Source organism: Fringilla coelebs (assembly GCF_963513975.1).
Source record: "Fringilla coelebs genome assembly, chromosome: 6".
In the NCBI taxonomy this organism is placed as follows: Eukaryota; Metazoa; Chordata; class Aves; order Passeriformes; family Fringillidae; genus Fringilla; species Fringilla coelebs.
In genome coordinates, this window is record NC_140034.1 from 44,872,386 (window position 1) to 44,892,146 (window position 19,761).

Below are 19,761 nucleotides of genomic sequence, written 5' to 3' on the forward strand. Positions count from 1 at the left end.
GTCCTGCTAATTTTGCTGGCCAAACTTATTTCTTGTCCTGGAACCCAGCATTTGTGTTGGCATAGCTGGGATACTTCCTGCTCAGAGGAAAAACTACATGGCATTGTCAAGGAAACATTTGTAGTGTTTATAGCTTGTTTTAATAACATACCCCATCTATCTATTCTCTGACCTTTGTGTTGTTCAAATGGAAACCACTGCTGCCATAAATTTGCTTCCTCTGGATTTGCAAATGTTCAGAATGTTCAAACATTTAATACAAAACAAGTTTTCACATGCATGATTCCTTAAGGACCCACATGCCATTGACAGTCAAATGGTTTGAAAGGTTGTCTTGCTTAAATCAATACAATTGCAGTATCTTTTTGATTGTTTTATTGATGTGAATATTTTAGGAGTTATTGATTGTATCCACTGAAGTGCTCTGAGAAGGAAACTAATAGACTTTTAAAATCAGGCTCATTAAAGTAAAATTGTTTGACATTCAAATAAAGGCATGGGCCACACTTCTGTAGTGTCGTGTAGGCGAATTTTTGGACACCTTATGGATGTTCCTGAGGAAGGGTTTTTTTTTTTCCTGAGACCCATATTCAGCTTTACTCCTTGTCCTCACAATGGTCTGTCTGGCCCCAGTTTGGTTTGAGTTTGGGGAAGCTGCAAAGTCTAATTGTGCAGATTCTGTGTAGATTTGGCACCTTGAACTGCAGCCTGATTTCTGCCTGCACATTTGATTCATTTTGCCCTTCTTCCAGAGGGATGGCTGTCTGTTTTGTAGGGAAACATTATCAGTCTGCATTATTAAGAACTCTCTAAAACTTGTGACACTTTTGTTTCTTCACTTTTTTTCCACTTGATGCATTGTTTTCCTCCAAAGAGAGGAAAGTTTGGCTTAGATTTATTCCCCCCCCCCCCCTTTCCTTTTTTTTGCCTTCTTGGACCATGTAGAACAAAAGACAACTTCTACAAAACCATTGGACTGTTGGCCATTTTCTTCCTCTCCATTGTGGATCCCCTCATTTAGACTTTATGCTCATTCACCACAGAGTTTGTGGTCTTCTGTAGTCTTGTTTCAGCATGATGTTCACTTCAAATCCTGTATTATTCCAACTTCTATTATGTTAACCATATTTTCTAGTTTCTTCTTGCTGCCAGCTCTCTTGCTGCACTGTTGTGTAACATCTTTTTATATTTGAATGTCCTTCATCCAAGATACAGGTCAATAGCTTTTGATGCAAGGGTTGGTATCATTAGATGTCATTTTTATTCTTTCTGCTAGTATCAATATCAATTTTCTGGTGTACTCTTTAATCTTCCTCTATATGAACAGGCATTCTTGCTTTTCCATTTGTACCTGTCCTGTTAATATTTTCACCTCTATATTTTCCTAGTTATTTTCCTATTAATATTTCCCTACTCTGCCCATCCTTATGTGTGGTTGTCAGATATTGTAGAATACCAGGGTGAGCAAATTCTCACTTTGTTCTGAAAACTGGCTAACAATGGGCAATTAATTTTGAACTCTATTAGGGCTGCGACACTGATTTTTCATTAAATGTGGAGAAACTGAAATTGAGGGTGCCACCTGTCTTTAATCACGTTTTTATCTTATTCTATCAACCCCAGTCTTCTCTCTGCTGTTTGCAAAGGATCTTTTCCTGACTTCCACTAAAAGCATTCCACTTCTCAGAAGAAACTCATTTTACAAGGTCAAATGATCTTCCAGACATTGTCACATTATAAAACCCAATCACGTTTGTGTGTGATCTTTAGAGAAGAAAGGAAGTATTCTCTAATTTTGCTTTTTATTGATCCTCCTCCAGCTAATCATGTTTTCCAAACTTAGGAACACATGTTCGGATGTGGTGTTTAGTTTTGTTGCACAGGAGGTTAGGGTGTATTTCATATGGTATGCACTCATCCTCACAGGAAAAAGAAAATGCTGGAGGGTCTTGGAACAACAGATGGGATTCTTGCTGAAGTGGCTCAATTGTTCCCTTTTTTCCTTTTGCAGAAAGTTTTCCTCACAGCTGTAATATAAATGGATTTGAGGAAAATAACTGGACATCAAGAAAGTGCAGAATCTTGATTAAATTAGGTAGAGTAAGGGAATGGAAGGAACTGAATTTTACTGAATTTGGATCTGCTGAATCCTTCATTATGGATGAATCTCTTCATCTGAGCTGAGAGAAGAATATACTTATATGTATATGCCGAAAGTAGTGAAATACAACTAAATATTTTAGTTATGGGCATCTGCAGCATTTATCCCTTTTGAAAGGAAGTTTGCATGTGGGGCCATAGAGAAGTTCTGTTCCCTTTTATTGCATCACTTAAGGCCTATTAATTTTTCAATATTTTTCTTCTTAGAAGAAATATTTTGTCATACTTTTATCAACTTTTTGGGTTGGTTTTTTTTTGTGAAGGAGAAATTAAACTTTGACAGAAAAAAAAGGCAATAAACACATGAATGGACATGAATTTAGAATTTGCATACAGGTGTAGTGCTCAAAGAGAACAAGCTCACCACTCTGGAATTCCTGTCTTAGCCAAATTAACCAGGATCAGCAAAATAAATGCACAGCTGGAAATATTTCTCTGACAGCTGCATGCAACTTGTTCTTCAGCAACATGCCTACTTTTCTTAGAGTATGTGAAAAATCTAGGGAAGAGAGAAGACATCAGTTGTGTGTGCCAGTTTTGACTGAACAGATATTATTTGTCAATTAAGGAATTTACAGATAGCTGCAAGTGGGATTTGAACTGAATTTCCTAGCATCCCCAGGTGACTGCTCTGCCAGTTGGAAAGCCCTGCAAGCACAGAAGTATTTCTCACTTGCAATTTTCTGCAGAATACTTACTGGCTTTTCTTGTCAGTCAGAAAAGAAGCTTTCCAAGCCAGTGCACAGTTCCCAGTTGTCCAGACATTTTGCATGGTGGGAATGGTTTGTGAAACATCATCGACTTGCTTCTTAAAATACTGGCTAAATTATTTACCAGGAGCTTCTTCATGAAAAATAGTTTTACTCTTGTTTTGAAGAAGATGAAAAAATGTAAAGTGAGCTTTATTAGTCTTTGTTTTACTTACCTTGTACTCAAAGTATCTTCAAAGACTTGTGCAGTGTTTACCATGGAAATGTGTCCTTTCAAATAAACCAATTTACAGTGGAGTGTCAAACTGCTGCTCAGGATCAACCTTTCAGGCCACCTTCTTGAACACAATGTGCCAGAAAGATTTTGATGTTTGATTTTTTTCAGAAAACATCTCTCTAACTAATACCTACCTTGCAGGGCTGCAGACGGGTGGCAAGCAGAGTCCTCACTGAATACCAACACTCAGCTTAAAATGATATTGTTTTTTTTTCAAGGAATCTTTTTGGTCTAAAATAGCTGTGAATATATCCCACTCTTTGCCTAAAACAGATCCTTGGTCCCTTTCTGTTTGCTCTACATGGAGGCTGAGCAGCTGAAAACAGCTCAAGAAACAGCTAGATGTACAGCACCTTCATGTCTGTACGCATTCCTGGGGCTCAGGCAGAGACATTCTGTCCCTGGCTGTCAGAACAGCCCATTTAAGCTATGGCCAGGCAGTCATTGCCTGAAACCACCGTGGGACACCTCTGAATTAGGGCAGGAGCCTGTCCTAGACCTGGGATGGCCCTAGGAATGAAGAGAGACAGAGCATTGAGCATCATTTCTATCCACATGACGTCAGACATCTCTCTGTCCAAGCTGATGACCCCTTCAGTGTGTTGGGTTGTAATTTTCTTATTTTCTCTTGCAGCAAAATTCATCCAAAATATCCTTTCTTTTAAGTTTTGATGGAGGTTCCCATGCTTTGACATTAAAGAACAGCATAAATAGAAGATCCTGCTAAATAGGTTTCATCTTTGCTTAAATGTTTCCACTCCCTTCCCTAAATGTGCCCGATTCTTGGTGTCAGAATTTTAGCTGTGACATGAGAAGTATCACACTTGCAGGTACACCGGCATGCCAAGAATGGTGTCTGGAGAGTAGCAATGTCTAACAATCTTCCACAGGAACCATTCCGCATGTATCCTCCTCTTGAACTGCTGCTCTGTCCTTTGCTTGCTGACTCTCTTGCAGTCAACATATGGGGTCTCACTGCCTTAGTGCCTTTAAATGAGCTCATATCCTCCACCCAAGAGCATTTCCCCTTTCCTTCATGTACTACACTATCTTGTGCATCCCACAGCAAATTGGTTTCAAGCTGTCCCAGCATCTCCTCACCATCAGCAGATGGAAGGACAGTGATTGTCATAGAGACTCTTGGACGCACAGAACAGGGAGGTGGGCACTGAGAATATGTGGAGTTTGTCTCATCTGGTTAGCACATGCTTCAAGGCAGCTATCTATAGTTCAAAGAGCTGGTACTGAAAGCCAATAACCCTTTCCAGTACTGGAGTCACAGTTCTGTCTATTGCAGTACAAAATACAGGTGCACTAAGCAGCTTATCTCTCAAACAATGGGAAGGGTACAAATAGTGGATCAGGAAGAGGAAAAGGAGGGCAAGGAATGATACTGGTAATCCCTGGTATGAGAAAAAGGAATAGGGAACCCTAGACAAGGAGAGACTATAACTTCATGCAGGTTTTATACTTGAATTTTGAAAAGAAGATCAGGGAGCAGAACTGTGGAGGGAGGCTGTCTGGAATACAGCAGAGGAAGGACAGCATGCAGGGAGGTTGCAGATAGCAAAGGAGAAAAGGACAAAAAGGGAGCAAAGACTTATTACATGTTCTGAGACTTCTTCCTGTTCTGATGTGGGCTCTTAAAACTATTTTGATGGCAAGCAGGGAGGTATTTTTCAGAAGCTTCTTCCTTTAATGACAGTGAGCTTGCATCCAAATCCAGCAATCTGAGTGCATGGTTCTATGCCAGGACATCAGCTAGCTCTCGTTTCACACATAATCTCGTGCTACATGACAGACAGTGTCATCTGCTGAAAAGGGTTACTGCAAAATGTGTCTTGCCATGAGGGATCTTGTGTTCACTTGGAGGGAGAAAGCTGTCTGTAGCTGTTAAGTTTGCTGCCTTTGCAAAAGCAAAACACATTTTGTGGTGGCTGCATGTGGGGATAGAGTCTTAGAAGCTTTCTTATGTTCTGCCTGTTTAAAATCACAGCTAAAAAAATTAAAAATAAGATTAAAAAATAATTTTAAACATAATGTTTTAAAAATAGTTCAAAAGCAGTTGAAAGTATTGTATAATTCTGTTTCTTAGGATTACAAGTCAAGACCTTATAAAGGGGGACAGCTTTTCAAGAAGGAATGCTCAGCATTTTCTGGAAACCATGTACTTTTGAACTGCCATCTCAGTTACATTCAAACTGGTTTTAGTCCTTTGTAAGATGTGGAACATCAGCGGAAGTTGCAGCCACTTGTGCACAATAAAAATGTTACCTAATGAGCAGGAATGTTGCAACCACCGTTTTTTCCTTGCAAAATTAACTGGATATTCTTGTGGGGTTTTTTTTCTTCCCAAAACTCATAAGCAGATGTCATCCTACACATTCCCTTCTAATGAATAAGTTCTCCCTTATTAAAAAAACCTAAAGAATGTTGTAGCTTTTTAATAATGAGAAAATTTGTCTTCCCTATGTGGTGGTTACTGAATGACTTTCTGCCTTCACCTTAAGTAAAGACCCAAAGGTTGGTTACAATACTTTCAACACCTGCTCTTGGTTGTATCATTGAGGAGGAAACTCTGATGCCAGGATCAGACATTTCTTTGAAGTGGATATGTTCAGCCCCACATCCTAACTCTTCTGACACAGAAAGGTGAAAATTTATAAATTTAATCACTATGTATGGCATCAACAATTTCAGGCAGTTAGTGTGACAAATAAACTTTGCTTCTCATTTCTTAAGAATTGTTCCAGACTCCTCTGTGAACCACTAACGCACAAGGAACAAAGGATATGGTTCTTCTGGTGTGCTTTGTTGAATTGATGCAACTAGGCTGATTCTAAGGAGGTGGTGGGATATGCACTCTGAATGAGGAAAACTGGGGAGAGAGAAGCTGGATCATAGCAGGAAGAAGTAGGGGATGAGAGCAGTGGTAATGTGAGATTGCTTCAGCTCCTTGTGGAGTTGCAGCCTGGCATCTTAGGATTTCACAGTCTTGCTGTGGTTTTCACTGGCAATCTTAGAGCTTCCCTCTCTCCTCTGTGTATAGTTTCTGCTTGTTTTGTCCCTCCTGCTTACCTCTGCCACAGCAAAATGTACATGTATGCACCAACACAGACTTTAGGATGTAGGAAAGATTAGGAAAGAGTCTGCATTCCCACACACATCCTTGCTTCAATGCAATGGTTCATCCAATTACTACAATTTTGTAAAAATAATGAAGGGTTTGGAAGGCCTCTATTTGCATTGCCCAGATACTTTCAAATAAATGAATAATTCTTGGAATTAGTGTAGTCTTCTGTCAGAAAAGTGAGCTGCTTGAGCTAAACTCATGTTTCTTTTTATCGTTTTGGGTTAAAAGGTAAACAGTGTGCTTTGTTGAGTTTTAACTACCATCAGCTGTTGAATTACAGGTGGTGTTTAAAGTTAACACTTTCTGTCTGCTGAGGATCAGTGCAAGACTTGTGCAAATCTTAAAGCATGGACATACTGTTTAAATGAAGCTAGGTGGCATGTATGTCTGTGGTTGTTTTGCAGCTTGAATGTAACCCTGAGCCTTGACTCTTTAGGCAATGTATAAGTTTTGGGAGACAAGAATATTTTGGGGCTACAAGGAAGAAAGGTCTTTGGACACTGCATTCATTTCAATGTGATTGCACAGCTAGCCATGTTGACCGGAAATATTTGTTGACAAAACACTGTTTGAAAACCTTTCTGCACCTTTTTGCTGCTGTGACATCTGATTTATTGCGTGAGAGTACACATATTTCTGCTTGTCTTTACAGAAAATTTTGGCAGGGGTAGATGATCTGCAGCAAGTGAAGGCCCTAGAGATGCGAGTAGACACCAGAGAGATGAGCTTGGGGAACTTTGGTAAGAAAACACTTTATTTTCTGTTCATCATCTTGAATTTTCCTTTATGGTGTCTTGACTGAGGATTCACTAACCAACAGCCAGTGAAAAGTACTGTCCTTCTCAAGTGTTCCTGAAACAGCATTTCCTCATACCTCACACTCTTTGATCTCTGTCTTGTGTGAGGCTCTGAATAGGACTGGAAACTCTGGGAGTGGGATGAGTGACGTACGTGACTGTCGTCTAAAGCAAATTAGTTTGGACAATTTTTTCTTGTACGATATGCTAGGCCCTAAATGAGCACTTGCTCTTGTCTTCAGTGAAACGGGAGCCAAAGGTCAGCTTCTCTCCACTGTGAGATTTCCCTGTGACTGAGGAATTGCCAGTGCTATCAGGTGGCTTATGCTTCCAGCAGCTTGTTTTTGCACCCAGCCTCACTGAGCTGGGCTGAAAAATGAGCTGGAGGCAGGTCCTGTAGATACATCATTTTGATGAGCCCCAAGCAGCCCTAACACTTGTCATTTGTTTTTATGTCATCATCACTGAACCGGGGAAGTGAGAAGTAACAAAGGAATTCCCTCTGTAGCACAGTTAATTTGAGAATATAAAGCCTTACTTCTTTTTTTTTTTCCCAGCACCAGCAGTCATTTTCTGTCATGTGGATTCCTACCACACCCAAGTCCGTCTTCTGCTACATTGAAGCTGAGTAACTAGTGCAGGGTAATATTTCCTGTGCTGAAAAGGAGCCACGTCCCCAAAAGTGTGCACTGGTGCTTTCAGACAAGCAGTTAATTTTTCATATGCAAATGACTAATGTAACAGCTGACCAGCTTTAATGGGTCTTTTGAAGTCTATTTGTCAAGAATGGTTGAGCAAGAACAGTGAAGGGGGCTTTTGTTGTGTATATATAGCCCCTTTGTATTGGTTATTCTGTTTATTTCATGAAGGTCTCTTTCTCATAGGCACTTGATAATTTAAGGTAAGTTGCATCCCTTTCTTTCAGAGATCATAATCTATTCAATCATGTTTCAACTAATCCAGTTGATAAGGAAATCTCATTATGCCATTTCTATTATGCTCAAAAGTGGTGCTCCCATTCCTATGCCATTTTACATTAGCTGTGACGGGCTAGCAAAATATTCCACCTTCATCATTCTTCCTTTTCCTTTTCCTTTTCCTTTTCCTTTTCCTTTTCCTTTTCCTTTTCCTTTTCCTTTTCCTTTTCCTTTTCCTTTTCCTTTTCCTTTTCCTTTTCCTTTTCCTTTTCCTTTTCCTTTTCCTTTTCCTTTTCCTTCATAAAACCTAATGGTTAGGCTTTTGCAACCTTTACAGAATACAAAATACGGAACACTATGTCCATGATGCAAATAATTTCCATCTTATCTCCTACTGTTCACACCAAGAGTTTGCCCTTGAGGGCCATAAAAACCTGCACCTGCAGGTCCCCACTGCTTTTGAGAATAACAGAACATCAAGACCATTCTGAATTTCCTTCTGGTTCCTTTTTTTAAGGTGCATGTCTGAGTTTTCTTCCTGTGAAAATCTCTTTGCAAATGTCAGCAGGTGGCTAGAGCAGAAAGTTTAGTTTCTTTCCTTTTTTTTCACATGGCAGATGATTTTTAGGCATATGGAGCAGGGCCTAAATGTTTAGGGGTTTTGCAGAGCAGTTTGCACCTCCACTGTGAATGCTGCTGTTGAAGATGTTGGGCTCATTGCTTACTCCCTGATGGCTGCCTGCCCCTGGAACTGTGCTGCTGACCTGGTGTGTGGTCACAGGGGTCTGGAGAAATAGCCTGAGGAAAAACAGGAGGGTAAGAAGCAGACCAGCTGGAATGACAAGCATTCTAGTGTAACAGGATGCAAAGTTTTCCCCCTATTAGGACAGTAAAGCAATAAGAGTATCCAGAGAGGTTGGGAGACTTCATCCTGGTAGGTTTTCAAGTGGGTGAAGACCTGAGCACCCTGATCTCACACACAACCTGGCTCTGAGCCGGATGCTAGGTTTGAGACCTCCAACTGTTCCTTCCAGCCTGGACTGCTCTGTAATTTGGTATTTCTTTTGAATTTCAAACCTGACTAAAAAGCTTTCTTTATACACCTATTAAACCACTTCACCTAGTTCTCACTGTGTTCCTTGGTTGTGGAAGGTAGGTAAGAGCATCTTTATCATCAGCAAATTTTTTAGATGATCAGTCCACACTCAATAAACAATATTGTTTTGACTGGTTTTATGATAAAGATAAAATAGGCCAGGCAAGGTCTTAAATGGCCAGGTGAAAGTGTTAAAAGCTACAAGACTGCACATAAGTCTGAGTCACCTGGAACCTTGTAGCACTCAAATCCCAAATTTATACCAGTTTTCACTTGAGAAACATTTCAAGGTTCACAGACTATGTTACAGACTGTAACACAAACACTAGGGGCCTAAAGATTTCCAGAGTGATTTAAAACTTGGTGCTTGATGTTTTTATTGAGACCATTCCACTTTGGGATGGGCTAAATTTTAAAGCACCATCCTGTTAACCTTGTCCAGTTTGTCAGGTCTGCCCCTACAAAATGGCATGCCATGGGGGGGAGGAAGAGTTACTTTTCTTAGGGACAAGGTGTAGACTATAACATGAAAAGACTGATATTAAATATTTTCACACAATCAGTTTTGAAATTAAGGAAAGGCTTCATGCCAGAGCTTAAATCTGAATCGTTGCAGGGCTTGGGGTAATTGCTGAATTCTCTAGCTGTTTTCAGTGCACCTTGCTGACTGACAGATGAAACTCTGAATGCCCTGGCAAGTCTTGTATCCAGCTTTGCATATCTTGGAGTTGATTTCTGTGCTCCTCAGCTGCATGTAGACCTCAGTTTATGTTCAGAGGGACTATTTCCTTTTCATTATCTTATCCCTTCAGTTTTGATTGCTGACAGGTATGGAATTGCATTTATGACCAGCTCATAGAAATTCCTGTTGAAAATAATGGTGGTATAGAGTCATTTAAGACACTGCATAGTCCTCTTATTTCTAAGTAATTTTAATAGCTCCAAATCAAGTTACCCACAGTGCTGTTCGCTGGTCCTTATTGAATTGTTGCCTGCTGGTGGCCAGACTAAGTTGATTATGTGTCTGGAGATTGCCACTTCTCTTGCAGGCATTTTATCAAGGCAAAGCTCTGCCAAGGATTCAGAAGTAGCCATGTGCTATTTCTCATGCAGGGTCATCATGTGTCTTTCCTCTTGCCCTGCCTGTTGGCACTCTGGGCGCAGGAGTGGGACACCTTTGCCAGCAGCCAGCACAACAACAGCAGGTGCTTGCGTGGCCAGGGAGCAACACAGAGGCTGGAGGAGCAAGTCTGTCATGGGTGTTCCTGCCCAGGATGGTCTTGGCTTAGCTGCTGCTGACAAACTCGCTGAGCAAGGCTTGGACAAGCCCCACAGCAGGGCTTGGGCAGGGTCTCCAGGAGTCACAAGCATGCGCTTGGGTCAGTGTGCTTATGTGAAGCCCTGCACTGGATGTGTTTTCTGTGAGATCCCCATCTCAGGGAGCTCGACTGCAGCTGCCTTGGGTTTGCCTGAAAGAGCTGTGGTCTTGCCTCCAGTTGTACTGCCCAGTTCATCCCAGAAATGTGCAAAAAAATGTGTGTGTAGAAATAGCATCAAAGTGATGTATCTTACTGTATCGAACGCAGCTCAAGTGAACTAAACAGACTCTAATTTGCATCGCAGGTTGCTCTTGCTAGAAGAGCACAGCCTGTTTTGATATGCCTGTTTTGTGTTGTAGGATCAACAAACAATGGTTGCTTGATGCCAATACAAGCATTTGTCAGTAATTTCTTTTGTTTGCTTTTCACTAGTCCATATTCCAAAAGACGCAAGTCAAGCCACGATGATTTTTTGTTAACAATAGAAAAACAAAGATATATGATGCTACTTAAAGAATACTTCATAATGTAAACAGCAAGTGTTAGAAGTGTTGTAACTTGTAGAATATCATAAAACCAGCATTTGGGCTGCTTTCTCTGTGCTCCTACTCATTTTTCTAAATGTCACCAGCTGTACCAAGGCACCTTGGAAAGATATCTACACTGCTACCTGCCTGTGAAATGCAGCACTTCAGGCTTTGTTGTTGAGTGTATGTGTCTGTCACTTTTATTCACCTAACTTGCACTTTGATTTCTTTCTGCCCTTTCATTTAGTTTTGTTCCATTGGTAGAGTAGAATAGTTTAACACTAGTACATTGTTGGTGGTTAGTAATTTCAGAGCCATGTAACAAAACCCGTCTTTAGTGAAAGGGAATTGTAGACAGATGAGATAACACTGCTCATCATTCTGAATTCTCAGCCTTGCCCTGCAATCATCAGCATTTCTGTGGCCCACTCTTGTTTTTAAAAATCAAAATTATACAAAGGAAGGAGTTTCAGGATAAGGAATCTAACATTTGTACTTCTAAAATTAATATAAGAAATTAATACTGTTGTATTTTGGAGTATTTTTATATGTTAGTATCATGTGTCCTTGCTCTGAGGAAAGATGCCGTGAGGGTTAAAATTAAGAAAATTAGAAATACACTGTTACATTGGGATAAGTATCTTGTCACCGTCATTTTGCAATTTTCTCTTCTTAATTTAAACTTCTGGCCTCTAATCTATTTTTAAGTATTTTGGACTCTAAAAACCAACAAAATCAATGGAGCAATGAATTCTTAGCATAAAAGAACAATTATATATTAATATTAAACTTAGAGGAGGGAAGAACCTGCAGACTTGCAGGAATACATTGCAGAATATCACTGGCAGAATTTTGCACCACCACACGTTGTATACTTCTATTTCAAGCTCGTAAACCACACATTAAAGTGTAACCCTGTACAACTTCCCAGGGATAGATTGCGCCCAAGTGCAAAATCTATCTGAGATAGAGGATCAAGTTACAATAATGAGCTAACCAGATGTGAAAATTGTATTATCAGCCTGTCACTCGGCCTCTTTGGATCCTTTAATAGTTGCTTCTTTCCTGAGCCAACCCTAAATGCATTCAGTGGAAAGCTTTTTCTTGAGCAAGTCTCTCCATTTGTCTTGATTCCTCATTCAAATTTTTTGCTTAACACTAGTCCATAAAACTCCTTTGCTTTGCAATGCTTTGCATCAGCCTTTACTTGGTAACCTTTTTACATCTCTGACTGAATCCAAGGCACCATTACTCAGTTTTGAGCTGGGACTGAAGGAGGCTACTGCATCCCTCTCATTTTTTCCTTTAACACTTCAGGGGATGAGATTTAATCTCTCCATCCTTGTCAGAAACAGGATAGAATTTTTTTAGAATCTTGATTTTTTTTTGGGGGGGGGGGAATTTCTTAGGCTCTGATTTATATCTGAGGGAGTCTTTGCTGAGTAGCTAGTATGACTGCTGTGAGTAATTAACTGAGATCCTAATATTTCCTCTGCCAGGACTCCGAATTATTTTGTTGCCATATATACATATAAACATATAAAACTTGTTTAACGTGAGAGAAAGCATACCCTGCAGGACGAGGATTGTGTGTTCTAATTTGTTCTTAATTTTTGTGAATTGTGGAAAATGCTTGAAAAACAAGGTTAGAAAATTGCAGTGTGTTTTGAATTTTTTGTATTTTCAAAAGTGCTTTGAAAATACATGAACTTAAATGCTTGCAGTACATCATGAAGATCAATATGTGCATTATGATCACTCCAAAATAACAAGAGATGTAGATAATGCTTCTATTAAAACATGATTTATTAAAATGTTTTTGACATAAATGCTCTTGTTCTCTTTGGGGAATGAACAGCATGACCTCCTTTCTTTACTTTTGAGATCCCACTCCCCTTTCTTTTTTTTTATCCTTTGCAGAGCACTCGACTGGTGTCCTTCTGGACACTGGTAAATCACCCTTGCCAGACAGTGATTACTCAGAGAACTCATAAAAATATTTGCTGAGAACACATTTTAATGTTTAAGCAATGATCCAATTTGTCTAAAATTGATATTACTTCTACATGGTTGTATGTTATACTGGAGGATGCTCACCAGCCTTGAGTAAACTCTGCTGGTGAGAATGGGTAAACATTTGCTACTGTCCATATGAAATGGTTTTTGAGACTTGAGCTTATGTCTAAGTTATTCTGCAGGTCGGAGGGATTTGGTGTATGATTTTGGTTCAGAGATACTGTTAAAATGAATCAAAAAGGCAAATGTCTCTCAGGGATACAAAAAAAAAAAGCACATTAATTAAAGTAATAACAAAAGAATACTGAGGGTTTTATAGGTGTGAAACTTGTACAATTCAATGGTAAACAACTGTATCTAGAAAATTAAAATAAGAAAGCTATGCTTTGCAAAATGTAGCATTTGGGGAACCTGTGAACTATAAAAGATGATGTTGTGACTATGAATCATTATGTGTTTGCTGTTTGATTCAAAGTTTTATTTTGAAGTGTTTCTTGGTTGTGTATCCAGTAAGTCCATCACTACTTGCCATTTAAATAGGTCATGGAATCTATACTCTAAAGTATCCCTTAGCTCTGCAGAGTATTACTCAGTTAAAAGTCAATCAGAATGGGGAATCAGACCAAAGAAAACAGTCACACATCAAGCCAGTTTCTTTTCTTGTCTGTCTGGCAAGGTGCCATATCAGAATTTCCAGTGAGGCAATCAAAAATTGTAATCATGCAGACAATACATATATGTTTCAAAAATGCAAAGGATGAAATAGTTTTTGAGTGAAATAATCTCATTGATTTTTCTCAGAAGTCCAGCACAGGCCTGCCAGAAACAGCTAAGGAATACTTGTAAAATTAGATGCTTCAACTTGTAATTGTCATAATTTTCCTTTACTCTAATCCCAGGTCCACAAAGTGATTCTTTATTTTGTTCCCACAGGTGTGCATCTGCCTAATCTGAGAGAACTGAAGTTGAACAATAGCTTGCTTGTATCTGTGAGGTAAGAAATGAATGATTCGATGAAATAAATATAAAGAATAACAGCCCGCAATTGTATTTAAGTGATAAAATCTTCATTTGTGCTGCTTTCATTCCTTCCATTTCTCCATGCTGTGATAATGGATTAGGTCATGAAGATATGCTCCACTACCACAGAAATTTAAGGACAGGACCTGATCTAGAATCAATCAGTGTAGCTGAAATGGTGCCAATGAATTAGCCCTAGTTTGCCACCAGGGAAGTTCCTGCTATGCTGAAGTCCATGGAAATTTGTTGCACATTTGAAAGGAGCTAAAAGTTCCCCTCTTATCTCTGTTGAGGTGCTTGGATTTCAGTGTTTCAGCCTTTGGGCTTTTACTATGCACAGTAGCCTGTTCTGTACAGGTCAGACCAGTTCCTCAGCTGATGAAAATCACTTTAGCTTTACTGAAGTCAATGCAATCAGGTTTATGAGAGCTGCTGTGAAGCCTGCATGTCCCTAGCTTGCTGAGCTGCATGAAAACATCATGTTTTCTCCCAGACAGCTGGGGGGAGTTGGTTGGTTGGTTGGTAGGTTGGTTGGTTGGAAGGGTAGAAGTGAAAACCCTCACAATGAGGAAGCAGATCTGTCTTCTCTCTCCTGTGCTGGTATCTGTATGACCCTTGCTAATTAATGCAAAGTAGAAAAATACAGTTCATATCAGAAAAGGGCTGTGTAAAAGGCCCTATTTTAAACAGGACTGTTCTCTGGCTTTGTATGGGTATCTACTAAACTCATGGGGTAAAAAGTAGTGGGTTTGCCAATTCTTTTTAAGAGAATACATTCCGTCATAAGAAATGGCAATAAATTCTTCTTGGTCTCTCTAAAGTATCTAATGAACTTCAGTTGCTACACTTTGATTTTATTTACCCTTGTTCTGGTGATGAGATGAAGTATCTGCAGTCTAAATTTTGTTTTTCTTGCCTTCTAATACATAACAAATAAAAGCGGTGATTCTGCATTGCTGCAATTATTTTAATAGCAATGAACAGTTGTCATAAGCTTGAAATTGCTCCATTACTGCAATGGACGAGTAAGTAGTGGGTGAAAAAATTAAATTTTGACAATATTAAGAGATATTATATTAAAAAGAAAAAATGTTTAAAGGTTTTGGTTTGATCAAAACTTCCTATTCTCTTAAAATGTGTCAACAGAAAACCTTTTGATCAGCTCTGTTGGTACTGAATAGAAGAATGCTGTTCAGGAAAACTAAACTGCTTGACTCATGGTTTTAGCAGGATTTTGCACCTCTGTATTCTGAGCCTTTAATTTCCGTCATGAAAAGTTCTGGCAAACCAGTTTCTTTGACCTGATACCCTTGTGGGCCTTGATGCAGGGAATGCTTGGTCTCAAGTTGAGTTTTGATTTGATCTACTCTAATGTAAATATGTTTAGGCTTGGATATCAAGTCTAATACTGTGATGATTCCCAGGCACTCCAGCCCAGGAGAAGCTACCTGCTGCTCCTTCTGTGTGGCAGTTAAATGCAATTGTCAGGTAAAGGAGGAAGAAGATTTTTGTTGTCTCTCCCAGACGTGAGCTCAGTCTGTATAGTTACAGCAGTAGCTTTGCTTTATTAATTCCCATCTTTGACAATCTGTCATTGATAAACACAGATCATTTAAGGGCACATCCCATGCAAGTACAGCCTTGTACTTGAACTTTATTTTTTCAATGTCTGCATCATGTCAATTTAATACCCATTAAAGCAGCATTGCTGCCACAGCAGTATTGATGCCTGCTATATCAATTGTAACATAGCTGCTCCCATTACAGAGGCTGCTGCCATTTACTCCAAAATTCAGAATCTTATTTCTGAATTAATCTTGTTGATATTTGAATTCTGTCCAAAAAGTTATTATTTTGTTTTATTCAACCAAACCCTTGCAAATGGGGCTATTGAGGATGAGAGAAAAAAATGTTCATCCTTCTTACTGAAAGTAATTCCCACAGATTTTGCCTGCCATAAGGTCAGCCATAAGGTGATTGTAATTTGAAAGTGGGCAGCAGATAATAGGAAATGTCTTGTAACGTCCAAATGGAAGATTGGTTTTATTTACTGAAAAGAAGGCAAGGACAGAAAAGCAGGAAAAGAAGTCGAGGGTGTTTTGTCTATACTTTGGATGCTAAAAGCAGACATTATTTGCATTCTATTTTATGTTATAAAAGCATATTCTGGTATCATTATGAAGAAAAGGCCGTCAGTGTGCATGCATGAGTGGGTAATAAGATGGGAGACTTTGTGTTTTCACTTTCTTTTTGTTTCATCTTGTCTTGCAGAGTAGGATTACCTAATTATTTTGGGATGAAATGAAATTAAAACATTTTTTCTTTTTTTTTTTATTTTGAAAATGGAAGGAGAATTGGCTTGGTAGATGTCAAAATGAAGGTTTATCATACTGACTTTAGTTACTGATTTTTTTTTTTTGAGGCATTTATTCCTGTCAATCTCACATAGGAGCTTAAGATGTGAGGATGCTGAGGTGTGCATTGCCATGCATGGTTCAATGGAAATAAAAGGAGTCATGTTCTGGCAGTGAGGAATCGGGGTGTTTTTGTATTACAGTTTTCTATGGGAGTTCAAGGCTTGCTACATCAGTGAGTTTGGATTTTGGCTTCTCTTGGTAGTTCCTCAAGAAGTTGTGATTCCTTTGATGGGGAATGTGTTTGAGCTGCTTTGTAAATTCATGGTCCTTCCCCAATCCTTCTAGAGCTTGCATTACTTTTGAATACTTGAAACTTTGAAATGATACCATTATCAATCAATTATTTAATTTAATCCAAAAGGAAAATATATCCAAGTTTATTTGCAGATAATTGATCTTGGTGGTTGAAAGGGAATTTCTTTCTTGGCTGTTTCTGGGTTTTGGTTTTCTATGTTTTCTACTGGCCCTTTGCTAAAGGGAACATCTCTGGAAAATCCAGTGTACTGTGAAAAGAAAATAGTTCATATTGTTTTAAATTTTCTAAATTGCAATAGCTTCATTATGTCCTTGGTTGGTGACCTTCACACATTTGCTAGCAACTGAGAAATTGTAGATTTATAAGCTCGTAACTGAGGATGAAAAGTCAAGCCTATTCTGAAGAGTGCCTGCTAAAATATGCTGATTTGGGGGGGGTTGTATTTGTTTGATTGATTGTTTTTTGTTTGGCTTTTTGTTTGGTTGGTTTGGGGTTTTTATTTTGGTTCTGGTTTTTGTTTGTTGGTTTGGGTTTGGGGTGTTTTTTTGGTTGGGGTTTCTTTTGGTTTTTTTGTTAGTATGTTTGTTTGTTGGTTTTGTTTGTTTGTTTTTGGTTTTTGTGATGGCTGTGGTCCTCATTTTTGAAATGCTTCCAGTAAAAGAGCTATATTCCAAGGCCAATGAATTACTACTTCTGCTTTGGCATGTAGCTGTGTATTTTTTTTATCAGATTGCTTTTATTCTCAATTCAGGGATGAATGAAAAGATCTGTTTAAAAGTGTTTAGATAGATATCTTTACAAAAGGGCTTTTAAATCAGATAAGGGAATCCTGAGACCTGGTTCCCATAAGTTTCCAGAAGAAGCTGTTTCAGCAGCTGAAGTTCATTTCCTCCCATGCAGCACCACACGTTGTAGCCAACAGGAGAGTGATCTACTCTCAGGACTTCTCAAGCAACTGGTTCTAACAGAGAGAGGCTGTCATATTTTAAGTGAGATGAAATGCAGAGACTGCAAAGTGTGGGGACAAAAGTGAGTATGGAGGATATAGGGAAAGGAAAGCAGATTTTCACATCCAGATTGAGTTAACTTTTCATTGCTGCAGTTCTCTAACTGGGCTTGCACTATTGCAGAAGCATCCCCCAGAATGAGAGGGAAGTAATCCTGGTCTGTTTCAGTCAGTAAAATCCTCAGGAGGTTCAAATGAACAAGGTGTAGAGTACATTCAAAATCAACAATTCTTACGCTTTTATGAGCCTTAGGTTTTTGTTTTCTTTTTTTTTTAACACCAACTCGCATAGACAAAACTAGCAACACAGGAGTCTCTGTATTCACATTTTGAAATGTTTTGAGCCCTCTTGGCTGTGAAAAAAATAACTGTAAATATGAGCCAAGTGATTTGAGTAAAGATTTTGCTGATCATTTTATGACTTTAAGAAACCAGAGCCAAACAAATTCTTTCTTAATTCAGGGTAAGGGCTCTAAAGTAATGTTTAAAAGTATTTTTGAGACTTCAATGAGGATCTTTAGGTATTTTAACTTAGCAATAAACCTCCTTTTTACCTAAGAAAGAGTTTAAGGAAATCAAATATCTTCTGTTTTTAAAGCCACAAGAAGTTTGCCTTCAGTGGCATTGCTCACAAGCTGAAAATTAAACATTGGTCCAATTGCTTTGCTGGATCTGGATCAAGTTACACTATCTTGTATAAGACTGAGCCATGACGCTGATCACCCCAAAACTTGATGTACTGTTGATAGAGTGTCTAGGCACCAACTCTTTTCTGGATAGTTTTCCCTCAAACAAGAGGAACATGGGGGCATCATTCCCCTAAATTTGCTTTTTTTTCCTTGTCATTTTTACTTATTCCTTTCCTGTCTCTTTTTTTTTTTTTTTTTAACCTCAGGTTTTTTTCCTCCTTTTTTTCCTGCTTGTCATTTGTAATCTTTGGCAATTACTAGATAACTATGTTTGTGGTATAGTAACATGTACAGAGGTAGATAGATATCACATGTAAAAGCAACGGGGTCTGTGCAACAAGGATCAGCATTGCTGTTATGATATTTAAAATCTCCATATAGTTTCTAAAATCAGTTCAGTTTGCATTAAAGGTGCAAATGTTTGTCAACAGATGATGTACTTGTGTTATAGCAGTTTCTTACTGTGTCTAGCAAGGAATCGGGGTGCTCTTGCTCTAGGTTGCTCTTACCCATGCAGTCAGAGAACCACTGCTCTGCTGTGGCTGGGGTGAATCCCTTCATATCCTTGTTCCAGCACCCAGAGCATCACTGTTTACTTTCATGTTCATTTCCAGGATGGGGAAAGAATTTAATTTCACATGCAGGCTAGTTTCTTTGGGAAGTGTTCTTGTTAATTCTTTTGTGTAGTTGGACTGAAAGTCCTTCAGCAGTTAAAGTTGCTATGAAATCTGTGTTAAGAATATGTTCTTTGAGGACTTTGAGTGCTTTCCAGGAGCTAGGAAAGCATTCAAATTGAATCTTAATCTCTGTATTAATGAGTCCTCTCTGTATTAGTGCCTGCAGATCCCTGGGAGTATTACACACCTGGGCAAAAGTGCTCAGTGACCTCAAGTTTTATTTAGCATTGATGGTTTTAAGGATATTCATATTATTGATAAAAAGTAATGATTTTGGGACAGAAATACAGCATCTTTTAGTTGAGTGGATTATTTTCAGAAAAGCACAATCAGCCTGTCTGCCTTTGGCCCTAAGGAAATCTGATTGCTTTGACCACTTACCTGTCCTGGGTAGACCTCTGGTTTAATTTCACCAGGAGAGGTCCCCAAAGAAGAAAATATGTCTTTGTGACCTTAGATATTGGGGAATCTGACTGGCTGAATCCCCAGCAAGTGAAGTTGAACTTTATCTGTACAAATGCACAGATGGAGCTCGGGCTCCGTTCTGCAACAAGCACAGAGGACACCAAAGCAAGTTTGTGGCCTTACAGTGTCTTTCCATGGTTCTCAGCATCAGCACCCCATTTCCTGAAGCCTCCTCCAGCTGAAATTCCCCTGCCTTCTGTTTCAGACTGCCAGGCAGAAGCTGTACGTGTAAGGAAGGGCCAAAGGAAGGGGATGATGAGGCAGGGGCTGCCCTTGTAG

At 39.1% G+C, this 19,761-nt stretch overlaps 1 protein-coding gene across 1 annotated transcript in view; it reads left to right on the forward strand.

The window, feature by feature from the left end:
* Positions 1–19,761, forward strand: part of LRRC56 (leucine rich repeat containing 56) — a gene marked incomplete at its 3' end in the record, with an annotated part of 47,056 nt that overhangs the window by 1,796 nt on the left and 25,499 nt on the right. The window contains exons 2-3 of the mRNA XM_084208082.1: positions 6,933–7,020; positions 13,886–13,946. Of these exons, the coding sequence (XP_084064208.1) occupies positions 6,933–7,020; positions 13,886–13,946 (149 nt within the window). The remainder of the gene's footprint in view (positions 1–6,932; positions 7,021–13,885; positions 13,947–19,761) is intronic.